Source organism: Oreochromis niloticus, linkage group LG18, assembly GCF_001858045.2.
Source record: "Oreochromis niloticus isolate F11D_XX linkage group LG18, O_niloticus_UMD_NMBU, whole genome shotgun sequence".
Lineage (NCBI taxonomy): Eukaryota > Metazoa > Chordata > Actinopteri > Cichliformes > Cichlidae > Oreochromis > Oreochromis niloticus.
Window position 1 is genome coordinate 4,335,606 of NC_031982.2, and position 16,590 is coordinate 4,352,195.

Consider the following 16,590-nt stretch of genomic DNA (forward strand, 5'->3'; position numbering starts at 1 on the left):
GACTCTGTTGTCCAACTGTGAGACTTCAATCCTCATTTTGGCAATGATAGTGAGACCTGGAGGGGCGTGACTGGGAGGAAAGGCCTCCCGGATCTGAACCCAATCTGTGTTTTGTTGTTGGACTTCTGTGCAAACCACAGTTTGGCCATAACGAACACCATGCTCGAACATAAGAGTGTCTATAAGCGCACATGAAACCAGGACGCTCTCGGCTGCATGTTGATGATCGATTTTGTAATCGTATCACCGGACCTGTGGCCATACGTTCTGGACACATGGGTAAACAGAGGGGCTGAGCTGTCAACTGATCACCACCTGGTGGTGAGTTAGATCAGGTGGCGGGGGAGGACACTGGAAAGACCTGGCGTGCCTAAATGTGTAATAAGGGTGCACTTGGAACGCCTGGCAGAGGCCCCAGTCCACAAGATCTTCAACGCACACCTCCGGCAGAGATTCAACAACATGGAGACTGGGGACATTGAGTCCGAATGGACCATGTTCAGCATCTCCATTGCTGAAGCTGCTGCACTGAGCTGCGGCTGCAAGGTGGTTGGTGCCTGTCGTGCTGGTAACAGACGAACCAAATGGTGGACACCAGAGGTGAGGGAGCCACCAGGCTGAAGAAGGAGTCCTATCGGGCTTGTTGGCATGCCTCTACAATGTTGCGTGCAGATCAGGGGTGGTACCTCTGGATTGGCAGACTGGGGTGGTGGTTCCTATCTTTAAGAAAGGTGGCCGGAGGGTGCGTTCCAACTATAGGGGGATCACACTCCTCAGCCTCCATGGGAAAGTTTGTGCCAGGGTGCTGGAAAGGACAGTCCGTCCGTTAGTCAAATCTCAGATACAGGAGGAACAATGTAGTTTTTGTCGTGGTCATGGAACACTGGACCAGCTCTTTATCCTCTCAAGGATACTTGAGGGTGCATGAGAGTTTGCCCAACCAGTCTACATGTGTTTTGTGGACTTGGAGAAGGCATTCAACCGTGTCCCTTAAAGTGTCCTGTGGGAGGTGCTCCGGGAGTATGAGGTGTTTGGCCCATTGCTACGGGCCATTTGATCCCTATACAACCGTTGCACGAGCTTGGGTCGCATAGCCGCCAATAAGTCGGCTATGCGATTCTGTTTATAATGTTTATGGACAGAATTTCTAGGCGTAGCCAAGTGGCAGAAGGCTTTCGGCTGGGTAGTGTGGAGAATAGAAATATTTTCCTGCTATTATTTGCTGCTATCTCTATAATCATCATTATCATTTCAGTATTAATAGTGATGTTGCTTTCCCAGATGCATTCAGATGTTCAAATATATTGGTATTATATCAGTCTTTATTACAAGTCCAGCAAGAACTACTTTAAACTGTTGAGTTGAATCTATAATGTAAAGGTTTTTGAATGTTTTATATTCTTATACTGAAGTCTTCAGTGGGTGAGAAGCTGACGGCAGGCTGACAGGAAGTTGCAGGCTTTTGCAGAAGTGTAACGGGTGAGATGTGAGAGCATTTAAGGGCGAGACACACATACAGACACAAATAGTGAGAGGTCATGACACATACTTAGCATACACTGCAGACACATACACACCATAATAGATCTATTTTGGTAAGCAAGAAGTGAAGATGTATTTTTGCTGCAAATGCAGAATTGTGCCGACGTACTTAGAGGAAGTGCAACAGATCTCCCACAGGGAAGCGACAGCGAAGACGAGCTGAGGGGAAGCACCGACCCGAAGACAATGTTCTTTAAAAATATGTTAAAGGTTGTTGACAGAACATTTGTGGTTTTGAGTTGACGTATGCTGTATTAAATCTGCCTAGCAACAGAAAAGGGGGCTGTACTATCTTAACCCTATAAAACTGTTGTCTGAATATGGTAAAGACAGTTCAATACGGATTGGGTTGTTGAACTCACACATGTGTTCATTAAAATGCTGTCTAATTGCACACTGGACCGGATCTGTGGTTATTTATGGATTCCTCTCTCAACAATGAACCTTAACATTTGGGGGCTCGTTCCGGTGAGAGAGGGGAATGGTGTAGACGGAGAGATCCGGGGTCTGTGGTAATTGGACGGGCAGACGGTAATCAGTGGTGAAAGTGAGCAGGCATTCCCCGGGGCATTTAAAGGTAAGACACTGCCTGTTGAAATATATTTCCAAAAGGTGTCACATTGGGCATGTCAAATTAAAAGCCTGGTCACTGTAATTACTGGTGAATGTCTGTTTTGAGTTTGATGGGAATTTCATGAGCATGCTGGTTGAAGTAATGATAAGTGATAAGTAAAAGTACTGGGTTCAAGTCCCAAAGAAAAGGAAAAGAGTTAAAGTGAGTTCAAGTCTCACGTAGAAAGTAGGGAAATTGGTCATTTCTGTGGGTTCAAGTCCCGCTGGACATTGGGTCTATCTTGTGATGGTCATTTTGTGGGTTCAAGTCCCCTATGTCCACAAAGGTAGATCTGCCTCAATCTTAATCCTGTTTTGGGCTTAGATTGTTGTTTCAAATTATTCTAAATTTTTCTAGAACGACAGCGGCGTCTGTTAAGAAGCGCATTTTCTCCTTGGTAACGCTTGCACTAGGGCGGGACGCTGACCCTAGGCCTACCAGTAAGTAGGGATAGTACCGTCGACAGCGGGGGAGAACTTGGGAACCTCCGAAATTGCTAGGGGTTCAAGTCCTCTATTTGCGCTTTTTTGGCTACCTGTAAATTAAGTTAGGTTTAGAAAATCTGGACAGAGCAGTTCGAGTCTGGTCTGGTGAATTGGTCGCAAAAAACCTGAGGTTTGCCCGTTCGAGTCGGTTATGTTAAATTATCGAAATTATATAGGTTTTAAAAGGCCTAAAATCTGTGCAGTTGTAATTAAAGACGTCTGTAATATAAAATATGAGATCTATGAGTAAGATCAGTCTCTGTGTCAGCAATGCACAGCCGGATGTGCACTGATGGTGTGTGTAAATGCAAATGAGGAGCGGTGATGCGCAGAGAGGGTGGTTTCAGTTTTGAGACTATTGATCTTTATCTGATATTGCTAAATGCCTGTAAGTAAGATGCTGGTTTTGCTCATTAGAATTGTATAAATACAGTTCGAATATACTAGTGTGGATGTATAGTAATTGACTGAATTTTGATAGATGTATATATCTTGAGTAATAAATGGTGGTGTGTTTTATTTTTAGTTATGTGTGTGTGGGGAGAAGCTGTGAGGACGATGAGAGGTTTCAGTTTTCTTTTTCTTTTTTCTTTTGACTTGCTCTTTCTGATCATGGAAGGCATGTTTAAGATACTCGTATGAAAGCGTATTTCGAGTGATTTTAACCGTGTGAATGCTGTCAGTATTTGATTTAAGTGACTCTGCATGATTTGTCTGAGTGAGTGTAAAATGGAAGTTTGAGAGAGAAAAGGCAGTGCGTGTGAGACGATTTATGGCGTCTGAAAGAGGATAGAGCATTTAAAAGGGGAGTATGAAATAAAGGAGTGTGAAATATATTTCTTTTGTGATGTAAAATAGGATGCTTAAAGTTTGCAAGTGCTTTTAATTCAAGAAACGCATGAGTGAGGGTATGAGAAATTGAGTTTATTTTTCTGATGGAAAACACATAAGTGTATACGCTACAAACTGATCTAAAGAAGGGTGAAGGGTGATGTGTGTGGAGAAGTGTTAGTTGTTCTGATGTGTGAAAGAGCTCTATTTAAATGTGTGTGAGTGACATGAAGGTGTATTGTTTTTTAGATCAAGATTTAGTAGAATTAAAGAGGGTTTTTAGACTATAAATACAAAGAGAGACAGACTCTGCAGAGAACAGGAAATAGTGAACAGGAACTCTGCATGCCCATAAAAGGAACTGAGTGTGTACAGAAAGAACACAGAGAGATAGATGAGGCACATGAAGCAAATGAAGCCTTTAAGAAAAAATGAATATGATACTAATTGTATGCTTTAGTGTGTCAATACAGGTGGACGTCTCTCAACTTTGGAACCTTGAGTGCAGCACCAGAACAATAGATTAATAGAATTGGGAGAAAATAAGCCAGGCTTTGGCTCGAAATTGTGCAGCTTGATCTCTCACTTTGTCTTTGACCCTGAGAAGAAGCTTAAAGGCCAGTCAATCGCCTGATGAAGACCGACAGAACATCGTGGACTTGAATACAGCAGGCAAACGGCAGTGCCACTGATCCATTAACACTGATGACGACTGACGACCAGCAGCAGCATGTAAGATTAATGCAACATGTACTGTGAAAATACAGGCTGGGCAGTTGAACAGTGGGATAAAGAATTGTGGAAGAGCACTGGACATTGAGTGATATTTTGCCATGCTGGGACTTAACCTAAAAGAAAAGACTGTAAAGAAACAGAGAAGAAGACAACAGCTGAGTTGAGACTGTGTTTGCTGGAGCTTTGAAGCACGAACAGGACACTGTGGATGAAAAAGAGACCGGTGAGAGATGAAGCTGGACGAGTTTAATTGCGAGAATACAGGATATGTTTGGATTGAAAATTGAAGCCTGAACTCATGACTGTTTAGGGATGTCCACCACCGCATAACAAAGAGGTAAACATTAGAAAAGGTAAGAATAATGAAAGAAAATAATTGTCATTACCTTAATGAATAGAAAACACATACAAATGGTTACATGTGAGATTATTTTTGAAATGAATCAGAAGTGAGATAGTTTGAATCTAAACCTCAGTGAAAAATGCATGAAGTAAAACTGATTATAATTTAAGATGCAATGAAGAAACAGCTTACACGTAGAGTACATGGACATGAATACATAGAAATGCAACGAAGAACTCAATGAACTAATTCAATGAAGAAGCAGCTTACACTCAATTAACATAAAATGCAAGGAAGAACACGCTTACATGCATGGCATAATTGGTGTTTCTGATCAGAGATAGAGAAATGGGTCATTTAACCACTTGTGATAATAATGAAAATGTCTTAGTTTTGTTATTTTCAGGAGTAAAGCAGACTTGGACCAACTCTCCAGATCCAGCAGTCGGAAGAAAGTTAGAGGTTAACATCAATGGATAAGTTAAGGCAAGTTTCTGGTTGAATTGTTCACAGCATGATGTGTCCAGGAACCTGAAAAGCAAGCCCTAACACCTGGCTGAAGACCAGGAGGGTGGTAATTTAAGGTGGGAAATTAAAATTGTGGGTTAGTAATTCGGGGAAAAGAAAACTGACTGCTTAACTGGAGAATTGGGAAGGAGTCTGGGAGACTGTGAAGCCATAGATGCAAAATAACACATACACATACACACAAACAGAAGATGCATTAACCTTACCAAGACAAGCTCCTGAAGCTTAATGCATAGAGACATTGATTAAAAACCTGGCTAAGAACACAAGCATACGCAATGAAGATCAGCTTGCTACTTGTATGAGTGATAGAATGGTGTGAATGTTTAATAAAATAGACTTAAAGCTTGAAGTTGAAGTTGACTCAAAGGAGCTATGGGAATTAACAGAAGAAAAGGGACTAAAGCAGTTTAAAAAAAAAAAAGTGACTTAGGAGTGCTCTCGTACTGAGTGATTAAAGCAAGTGATTATTATAGAAAGAAAATGAAAATAATTCAATAATGTGATAAGGTGTAAACGTGTATTTTTCTTGTCAAGTTGGCTGTTGAGCTGTGAGTCTATGAGCAGAGACACTTCCCGTGTGCGTGTGTGTCGGAGGCTTTCAGTTCAAGAGAGAGCGGTGGCTGTGAAGATTATTTGGCGAAATATATACTGGTAAAGTATCAGGATATTTGATTACGGTGGTCAGGTCTGCTCAGAGGGGCAGATTTGGACAGGAAATTTATAATTTAAGGATGATACGTTGTTGAAATTGGTTTTTATCTTGTGCTGAATGAACACATGGCAAAGTGAGGAAGGGAGACATTGTGCAAACGGTCTTTGATCGTTTGACGAGGTTTTCGGTGTGTTGAAAGGGTGAACTTTGAGATTGTTTCTGATTTTGGAGGCTGTTGTTTTATTTCCAGAGAGGGTGTTTGATTAAGACATGGATATGTCTGAGAGGGGCCCCAAAAATTTTTGTAGTAGTGCACTCGGGAAAACCTGTCAGGTGATTTTGTTTTGTACTTTGATGAGCTAATAATCAGCTCTCTTTTTTCATTTTTGTTCTAAGCAGGCCTGGAAGAGAGTGAACGGACGGCGCTGACAAAATTACCAAGTACGAAAATCAGGTGGGCATTACAGAATTATAATTGATTACAATCAGAGACTGATTGGCGGCAAGTCTCTGTCTAAAAATGGATTGTATCGATTCAATCCAGTCAAAAGTATAGCGAACTATTTTCCTAAAAAGGAAAACGAAATAAAACAAATGATTGAGCTCATTTTGCTGATGTGGAGCATTTGATGACGTGCGCAGAAGGCTGCAGTATCAGCAAAAATATCATGTGAGAATGCATGTGAGTGAATGCGAGTGATGGGACCAAGAGGGGAAATAAATAAAAGGTTGACAAACAGGAGGAGTGGGAGACTTAAATCTGGGGATGCTGATTTTGGGATGCTGATGTTTGCTTTGAGAAAATTTCTTTTTACTGGGGTTAGATTAGGGGATTACATTATATTGTTGGGAGAATGCTAAATGCTAAAAGGGAAACATTGGTTGAGGTAACTCAAGTTACCATTAACTGAGGTAACTCATGATTAATAACTGTTCTGTTTAAGTCTATTTTGTCATGACACAGACTGGATCATAAAGGGGGAGAGTTAAGTACAGGTTTTGTTTCCAGGAAGTTCCAAGGATCCAGAGTTCGATGGAGCAGGAGTTTGAGAAGATTTGACAGGATGATGAAATTAATTTTGTTCCTTAAACACAGGTTTTCAGGGCTGGAGCAAAATACCGGAGAGGAGGATGGCTGAAGTGTTCTGAGAAATGATATGATATGACTAACCTTTTTTCCCTTGTTAATTTGTTAAGCTTGGGTGAAGCATGTTGAGTTTTTTGCCACATGAGATGTGTCAAAAAAGAGAGGGATTTAAGATTTAATTTGTTTAATTTGAAATGGGTTTTAGTATGATTTTATAACTATTGGGGTTTTTTGATAATTTAGAGATGGGAAAATTCTTTAAATTCTTTAAAGAGAGGATTAAAATGAACTGAATTCTGTTTAGAAGATAAATTGCTGGTGTTAATAAGAAGTGGTATATAAAACTTAAAGGGAAACTGTGGGAATAAAGGATATGCTTTGGGGAAAAATAGTGAACATTTTATGAGTAGAAAATGTGTGATCTCTTTTTGATTTTTAAAATAAGTTGTTATATTGTAGGCTTTAGAAACAGATAGTAAATAGATTTATTTCTAGGGTAGAGGAGAGCTTTTTATGAGGATGTTAAAAGTCTCGCTGACTCAAATGAATAATATTGGAGATTATATATGTAGAAATGATTTTTTCATACACATTGCATTTTTGTGCCTTTAACGGAGTTGTGGCTCAGAGAGTCGTCTCTTGAGGGTCACAAACTTTTGGTTAACATTATGATTAGCCAATCTACTGTGAGAATGACCTGAGTTATTGAAGGATTGCACACGCTTACAGACATATGGAGTTCTTAACACACATGACAGTATTGACTTGAGGCAAAAGGCCTGAAATTCCTTTAGCTTTTAACTGAATTTGAGTTGACCCAATAACAAATGACAGAAAGAGGAACTGAATAGGAGTTTTGCTAAACTGAGTGACATATAAAATATTGAGATAACACCTGCAGCTCTAAATTAGTCTTATTATATAAAATGCAGTTATAGAATAACAAATGCCTGTTGAAGTGACCAAGTTTTTGTTTAAAACAGAAGCAAAGGGAAAAAGCTTATATATTTTGGTTGAGTCGGATAAAGTATAAATTAGAATGTACCATTACAATAAGAGCAGCAAAATGAAATAAAATGATATATTAAAACAGGGTAAACACAGGAAATGTGAGTTCTAAAATACAGTTAGAGTTCAGCTTTTAGCTATGATGTAATTTATTTAGGAGCTATTGATAATGTGCTTACACTTAGTGAGTAAAATGGTTGTTTTTTATCCTTTAGTAGAATAAGCAGGTATAATGATTTTCTTGATATATTTTCTTGTGAGAGGTGACTTTAGATGAGAGGCACTTGCAGCAGCGACAGTTTTGTGCACAGGATGCTGATAATCAGATAAGGAACCAACAGGAAGCATAAGCAGAGACGTGCTTCCTTTGATCCTCTTAAAGGCAGTGCTTTCAAGAGTTTCACAAATGCTGAGTACGGTTGAATGAGATATAAAAATAAAAGTCAAAAACCAAATACAAAATTAGGTTCATGTTTTGAGTAATATTAGCTTGAATCAGGTTTGAATGAAGAGAACAAGAGAGGGTCAGAGTGGGAGAAGTGATCCTAAAGTTTATGACGTCAGGGGTGGACAAAAGCAGCTGAAGGGGCCAAGGAGTGACCCAACATAATGTATTGCGACCTCTGGTGGTCCAGAGGTCGAGAGTGGGAGTGTGGAGAATAGAAATATTTTCCTGCTATTATTTGCTGCTATCTCTATAATCATCATTATCATTTCAGTATTAATAGTGATGTTGCTTTCCCAGATGCATTCAGATGTTCAAATATATTGGTATTATATCAGTCTTTATTACAAGTCCAGCAAGAACTACTTTAAACTGTTGAGTTGAATCTATAATGTAAAGGTTTTTGAATGTTTTATATTCTTATACTGAAGTCTTCAGTGGGTGAGAAGCTGACGGCAGGCTGACAGGAAGTTGCAGGCTTTTGCAGAAGTGTAACGGGTGAGATGTGAGAGCATTTAAGGGCGAGACACACATACAGACACAAATAGTGAGAGGTCATGACACATACTTAGCATACACTGCAGACACATACACACCATAATAGATCTATTTTGGTAAGCAAGAAGTGAAGATGTATTTTTGCTGCAAATGCAGAATTGTGCCGACGTACTTAGAGGAAGTGCAACAGATCTCCCACAGGGAAGCGACAGCGAAGACGAGCTGAGGGGAAGCACCGACCCGAAGACAATGTTCTTTAAAAATATGTTAAAGGTTGTTGACAGAACATTTGTGGTTTTGAGTTGACGTATGCTGTATTAAATCTGCCTAGCAACAGAAAAGGGGGCTGTACTATCTTAACCCTATAAAACTGTTGTCTGAATATGGTAAAGACAGTTCAATACGGATTGGGTTGTTGAACTCACACATGTGTTCATTAAAATGCTGTCTAATTGCACACTGGACCGGATCTGTGGTTATTTATGGATTCCTCTCTCAACAATGAACCTTAACAGTAGTCTCAGAATCTGCTTTTTACGGATGATGTGGTTCTGTTGGCTTCATCGGGTGATGGCCTCCAGCTCGCACTGGAACGGTTCGAAGTGGAGTGTGAAGCTGTGGGAGTGAGAATCAGCACCTCCAAATCTGAGGCCATGATCCTCAGCCGGAAAAGGGTGGAGTGCTCACTCTGGGTCAGGGACGAGTTTCTGCTCCAAGTGGAGGAGTTTAAGTATCTCACAGTCTTGTTCACGAGTGACGGGAGAAGGGAGCCGGAGATCGACAGATGGATTGGTGCTGTGGCTGCAGTGATGCGGACGCTGTACTGGTCCGTCGTGGTGAAGAGAGAGCTGAGTGTAAAAGTGAAGGTTTCAATTTACCGGTCGATCTACGCCCCTACTCTCATCTATGGTCACGAGCTATTGATAGTGGCTGAAAGAACAAGATCGCAGATACAAGCGGTGGAAATGAGCTTCCTCCAAAGGCTGGCTGGCCTCTCCCTTAGAGATAGGGTGGGAAGTTCAGCCATCTGGGAGGGGCTCAGTGTAGAGCCGCTGCTCCTCCACATTGAAAGGAGCCAGATGAGGTGGTTCGGGCATCTGACAAGGATGCCTCCTGGGTGAGGTGTTCTGGGTACGTCCCACCAGCCGAGAACTCGGCTGGCCTGGGAAGGCCTTGGTGTTCCCCCAGACAAGCTGGAGGTGGTAGTTGGGGAGAGGGAGGTCTGGGCTTCTCTGCTTAGGCTGCTGGCCCTGTGACCCGGCCCCGGATAAGCGGAAGAAGATGGATGGATGGATGTTCAATACTTGTTCCCTGTGTCATTTCTCATTATTGCACATAATTTATGGATATCTATGGTTTGATTTCTTTGCACATGTGGATTGGATGGATTGTTACTGACATGTGGTGATAATTTCATGTCAATAGCACTTTTAGAAATCAAATCAGAAATCTTTGCAACTATTGTAGCTCATTTCTAAAAATAACTTGAAAACTAACATCAGTGCCTGGTTACATCTCAGCTGGATTACTGTAACTCGCTGTATCTTAACCTGCCGACACAATCTAAACTTAGGTGCCTGTATTTCGTCTGTGGCTGTGTGGTATGTGTTGGTTCTGTTTCAGCCAGGAAGGTTCAGGGGTGAAGGAGACTGAAATGTGAGGAAGAAAAAGATCTGCAGTCAGAAACAAGTTACAGCTTTAGCTCATTTTACTGAAAAACTTGTAACAGGAGTTGGTGAACCAGGTGCCCCTGTAGCATTACGCTACTATTGTACATACAAGACAACACTCACAGACCAGTCTTTGATTATACAATGCTTCTAATGAGTATGTTCATCCATATATAATGTAAAACCAAATGGTTTTCGGTCACAATGCAAATTAAAAGTGTTTACAGTTTAAAAAAAAAAAAAAAAACCCCACACTTGTTTTGGTAGTTGAGGATGAGCCCAATTAGGGCTGTATTCCTGTGTAAATCTTATTTCATCCATATGGTCTCCAAGATAGTTCGAGCCAACCTTCTTCATGTGCCACAAGAGAAGTTTATTGTCTCAGATCTCTCAATATTTTAACCAATCACACCAAAAATGCACGTTTTTGGTGTAAAAATACAGTCAAATGTGTAAAACAAATCATGTCCCTCGAGCTTTGTCCTGTGCAATGTTGCATGCTGTGGTGTGAAGATTCTTGGAGGATGATAATGGATCTAACAGAACCGGCCAGTAAGTGTTCCACACAGACTGGAGAACACACGTCCTCACAGGAGTGCTACCAAACTCTTGAAAGGTTTTGAGAAAAATAAGATCCCTCTGCTTGAAGAATAAATGCCTCAGAGAAAACTCAGAGTTGCAGCAGGAAAATGAGTTTGCAAAAGTTCATTCATAAAAACCCTGTTTACCTGTTACTGCAGCTAAAAAGACACCTGGGAGTGACGAGCTGTGCTGCTTCCTCTACAGAAATCTTCATGCGTTTCTTTTAAATTCAAGGACTATTACAACTTTGCATCCAATCACAATCATTTCTGTTGAAAGTGTTGCTCTTGACAGAATCCTCTGTGTGCTGGTCTAATGCTGGGCCCAGATGACATACAGTTATATGAAGAGGAATCTAGTGTGACCTGAAACACAGAAACCTCGATCCTTCACTGGCAGCACAGGGGGGATTACTCTGGTTGTCATAGACAGATAAAACCTGAAACCATGGCATCTGTGTCAGAAAAATTAAGCTAAAGCATAAGTGCTTAAAAACTTGCATTCTATTTTAGGCCACCAGATGGCGATAGCTGTGGTTGCAAAAAGCCTTCCAGACCTACAGAACTCTGGGAAAGTGGCTGTCTTCACCTCTGCACACACCTTCATACCCAGTATATGATCTCAGTCACTCCTTTTGGGTCAAATGTAATAAAAAATAAAAAAAAGTTTAGTTTGCAAATCTAGGCCATACTATATTTCAAAGTGTGTTATCATGGGCTAATGACTAAGGGTCTTGCAATCAGAACCCCCCACCCCCCCTCAGGGTTTTTGCAAACCAAGATGGCCAAGGAAAAGTGAAAACCTCTTGGCTGCAAAGGGTGACATCACTGTAGCTACATCCATCTTTAAAGGGCTCCCAGTTGACTCGATCTGTGACCACAGTAAACATTTTCCTGATGAGTTCATGGTCCCAGTGGCTAGGTTCACACACTGACGAATACAAAACGAGATTCATGTTTTTCATCACGCTCTCCATTAGAATCCAGGAGGAAGATAAATCCAGGCATGTCTTACTGTGTGACTTATAAGTCACTACTGTCTGAGTGTGCATCATCCCTCAGTCCATGTGACATCTGGCTGCTAAGCTAAGCTAATGACCTTTAGCCCAGTTATGGACCTCCCCCAGGTGGGACAAGAGGATAAGAAAATGGGTGAATGGGGAAGTGATGCTTCACTAACTGTAGAGGTTACATGCTTCCGTTATATACAGTATATGGTCAAGGAGCACACCTAACACAACATAGCTCTTGGCCAAGATGATGGAAAATACCTGACAGAGTGACCAGCTAATATTGTGTATACACAACCTAATTTTCCTCCCCAGGAGAAAACCAACAGAATCTAAAGTCTTTGAACTTTGATCTCCTTTTACTGACATGTTGTTCAGAGTCAGCTGTACAGTGTAAAATGTTGGGAAATCACTGAGGGTTCAGACATTCTCAAACACAGCAGATTCCACCCTTCTAGGCTATCGACTCAATCTCCCACTTGGTGAGGTATTGAAATATTAACACAGGTCTCTGTACAACGTTTTATTTGAACCCTGAAATCAAATGTTAAATGTCATCCAAAACATTTTGACCAAAATTAACATTTAAATTTCAACATGGAATAAAATATATGAACAAAAAAAGGGAAAAATCACAAACTAGATCAAACATTCGATTTTGGCTTTTGGTGGCACGTTTCTGACAATCCCACCATCATAGTGAAGTCTGATACCCAGGCCTACAGTCTACTGCTGGGCAGCTTCATAAGGGTGGAGGACGTCACCTGTCTGTCATAACATCAAACATTTTCTACTTAAAGTCTCACAGGCCTACAAAAACGGAGTGTAAAATAAAGCTACAGCCAAATCTATCACAGCCAAGTCAGCCTGCCTGCAGCTGAAATCATGAGATAACTGATGCATTCAATGTAAACACATGAAAAGAAGCCCAGCATAGACTTTCTGTATCATACCATGTTATTTGGTCCATTGCCTGGATTTGGATGCACACTCCTTCGCAGTACATGCACGCAGGAAACAAACAGACTGAAAGGGCACACAGGGTGATGGGGGGCTGCGGGCAGTCGGGAGGCTTCGCAGCTGCTCGTGAATTAGCATGTTAAGGTGCAAGTGTGCTCACAATATCCTGAGTACAAAATCTTCATCACATTGCGTCTCCCACTCTCCTGCCAATGTGAAACACACTGTTCACAATGCATGGATGGAATTACAGTATTCTAATTTGTGTGTCAATGTGAAACCTGAGGAGTTACAAAATAATAGTACAAACACAGGATTGACTCGTCTTTGGGTGGAGCGACTGTGTCGGACGAACATGTGCTGCTCTTTGATGAAAAGGTCACCCGAGGATGACCCTGCCACGCTCAGTGTGTCTGTGACGGAGATGAACCCTGAGCTCGAGTGAACTCACAACTGTGAGCTACAGACAGTCAAATGCTTGGGAACGTATCAGGAAACTAGGTTTTCAAATGGTCACTGTGGGAATGTTAGAGTGCATGAATGTGTGAGTGAGGAATGAGCAGAAAAGCTCCCGGAGCGCTCGGTGAAACAAAAAAGGAGACGCAGGATGTAGGGAAACGCACCGTCAGGTCATTTTGACTCCACATTTATAGACCAGGTATTCAGGTTTGGCCTCAAAGCTTGTTAACATTGAACACTGTTATATATACACACACGCATCCAACTACTCCACGTTGTTTTACTTTACTGCCAAATTCCTGATGGAAACAGAAGTCATCATATCCCTGGACTGTCATCGTACACTGTCAGCCAGCTACATGGAGGCCTTGTAAAAATGGTAAATCAGTCAGTGTGGCTGAAGCAGCCATTACACCAGCAGAGCTAGTTAACCTCCAGTCACAAGCTAACAGCTAACACTCAGTAATGCTGGTGATCGTCATTTCCTCTAAGATACTGATCGTCTCTGCAGATCATTTTTACTGTTTCGTTTCATAAAAAGCTGCTGAAAAGGAAAAAGTGACCATGTGGTGACAGCCTGTCAGCCTTATGACACGGTCGGGTCAGATGAGCAACAATCAACAGGTCACCACCAGCTGTATATTCTGACTGGTTGGTGAAACTGGTCACAGGTGTGTAGTGCTTGTTTGGTCTGCAGTTTGCATGGAAGATGCTGACGTGTCTGCACACACCTGTTGACCACGCCCCCTGCAGAACTGATAATGTGAAAACTGCAACTGGAAACACAACGTTCACCTTCAGAGTAACAGCTGCACCTTTTCAAATGTGTTGAGGCACAGCTTTTACTTTGAAGGAAAAAATTCTCCAATTCCAGATGGGACACACTTCCCACAGCTCGGTGGTAATTAGAGAACTGCTAAGTCAGCATATTCCACGCAAACTACCAGCAACCCTGGCAATGTGCTAGCAACCACAGCAATCACCAGGAAGTCACGGAGCAACATGACAACTTCCAGGAAGCACTCACCGACCAATCAGGGAACATGCCCTGTTTTTTAATCTGGTGACTGGAAGTAGAATCATGTTTAAAATGGTGGACAAAGAGCCTCAGTCTAACGCCGTACTGAGGCAAATACAGCAGAACTATTACACAATGAGGCTCCACAGAGAAAAAGGAAAAAAGGGGAAATAAAAAAGTGCACACAAGACTTAGGCCATCACACACCAGGACTTCCAAATGCATCAACACAACATTAAAACTAATTATAATGCATAAAATTAACAGCCGCCTCGTTAAAACACAAACAGCAACAATAAGAATCCAACACTTTGTAGAAGCTGTCGTCAGACACGAGCTCATCCAAGCACAAAGCAAAAATAAGCTGATGACTTTTTGGAACGTGAAGAGAAACCGATCATCGAGCAACGTTTAGGAAACCCTTTCCTCCAGTGTTGTCACACTACCTAAGAAACAACACAAGCACATCAGTCAGAAATGAGTGAAAACAGACTGATGTGTGTGACCTGTTGATGATGGTGCACAAACCGAGCCTGAATGCAGGAATCACTCTACTGCTGCAGGAAGGTCAATAAGGCAACAACTAAGACTGTTTCTTCTTAAGACTCACAGCTTTGCACTGAACATACGCACACACCGACTTTGTTTCAGCGCGTTATTTCTTGCTGTCAAGCTTCAACCCAGTCACACCCAAGTTAGCATACACGTAGCCAATCGCATTTCAGTACACCACCTGCTGATAGACAGACATTAATGACAGACAGGTGACCTCTCCCTTCATCTCCACCCTCATATTTCAATGGACCAGCCTAAACACAACATGTCGTACAAACCAACGGTTTCCACTCAGTCTTCAGGTTTTCAAATCACGATTTCAGGGGAAAACATAAAAGTTTGTTCTTCTTCAAACCCAATGAGGTGGCAGATCTCCCACTTACACGTATACAAATAATGTGATGTACATTCAAACAGGACCATTTCCCAGCTGAGGGCGGGGTGAGTGGGAATTACAACAGGATGATGGTCGTTCATTGTCTTGCAAAAGCAAAAGGAAAATTCCTTCTTAGCTCCACAGCCAAACAGTCATCCCGGCAGCACTATACAGTGTGTTTTCTGCGTGGTACTCACTAAATATTTCCACACACACTGAACTTTGGTCCGTGGTACATTTACAACAACAGGTACAAAGAAAAAGCCACGTTTCTGTCTCCTTATAGTGAATAATGGCTGAGCGTTGCACGTCCAACAACGATGAAACACACTAAAATCACTGTCCGTGTGTCAACACATGATAGGCTTTCCAACTCACCGCTCCTACAAAGTGCATGTTTCTAAAACATGTAAGGTGCAGGTAGGCAGCTCTGTGATGACTGAGTGATCAAGCTGAACAGCACAGGGAAACCACAGTTACCAGATGTTCGTCAGCATCGTCTGCTGTGGAGGAGGAGGATTCATTTTAACCCCCGTTGTGGAAATCGGTTTTGTTTTCCTTCCGAGGTACAAAGTACAGGGAGATTTCTAATTTCTTCAGCTACCAATACTACATAATTTACTACAGGCCTCTGCCCAGTCGTTTCCTGGATGCTGGGAGCGGGGGATGCTGATGGCTAAAGGACAGCAACAGGCTTAAATTGTTGGCCTCTCCCTGTATGGGAGTGGTGTGGCACTGAGACGGCACTGGAAACTGGAAAATGTCACTGGTGTTTCATTCATGCTATGCTGAGGCTTTGAGAAGAGCCCAAGCAGCGGTGGAGGAGTGGGTGTAGTTTAAGAATCCACCTCTGGGAGGCTGCCTGGGTAAAGTAGAGTTTAAGTGATAAGCCCACCATCGGGTATTGTTGACAGCAGGTTGGACACATAGCTGGCTTGTTTGTTTAAGAGGTCAGAGTTCCTCCGTCCAAGCAGTCCTGAACCCAAGCAGAGAAAAACAAGATGACGTAGGTACGAGCTTCAAACTCATTCCTGGTTGCGAGCTCAACGCCCACTCTCTGGGTAAATCCTCAGTTAGGAGGTGGAGTTTCCTCCTTTGAATAAATTCTGGACCCAGGCGAGGGGCGTGGCCTGATGTCAGGAGTCATCATCCGTGTCCTCTATCAGAACCTTGGTGTCACGAGTCTTGGAC

General features: G+C 42.0%; 1 protein-coding gene across 2 annotated transcripts in view; it reads right to left on the bottom strand.

Annotated features, from left to right (window-relative positions):
* Positions 1-10,460: 10,460 nt before the first annotated feature.
* Positions 10,461-16,590, bottom strand: part of LOC100700332 (xenotropic and polytropic retrovirus receptor 1 homolog) — a 41,300-nt gene continuing 35,170 nt past the window's right edge. For both annotated transcript variants that reach the window (XM_005464541.4, XM_005464540.4), the window contains exon 16: positions 10,461-16,590. In XM_005464541.4, the coding sequence (XP_005464598.1) occupies positions 16,536-16,590 (55 nt within the window). In that variant the 3' untranslated portion in view covers positions 10,461-16,535.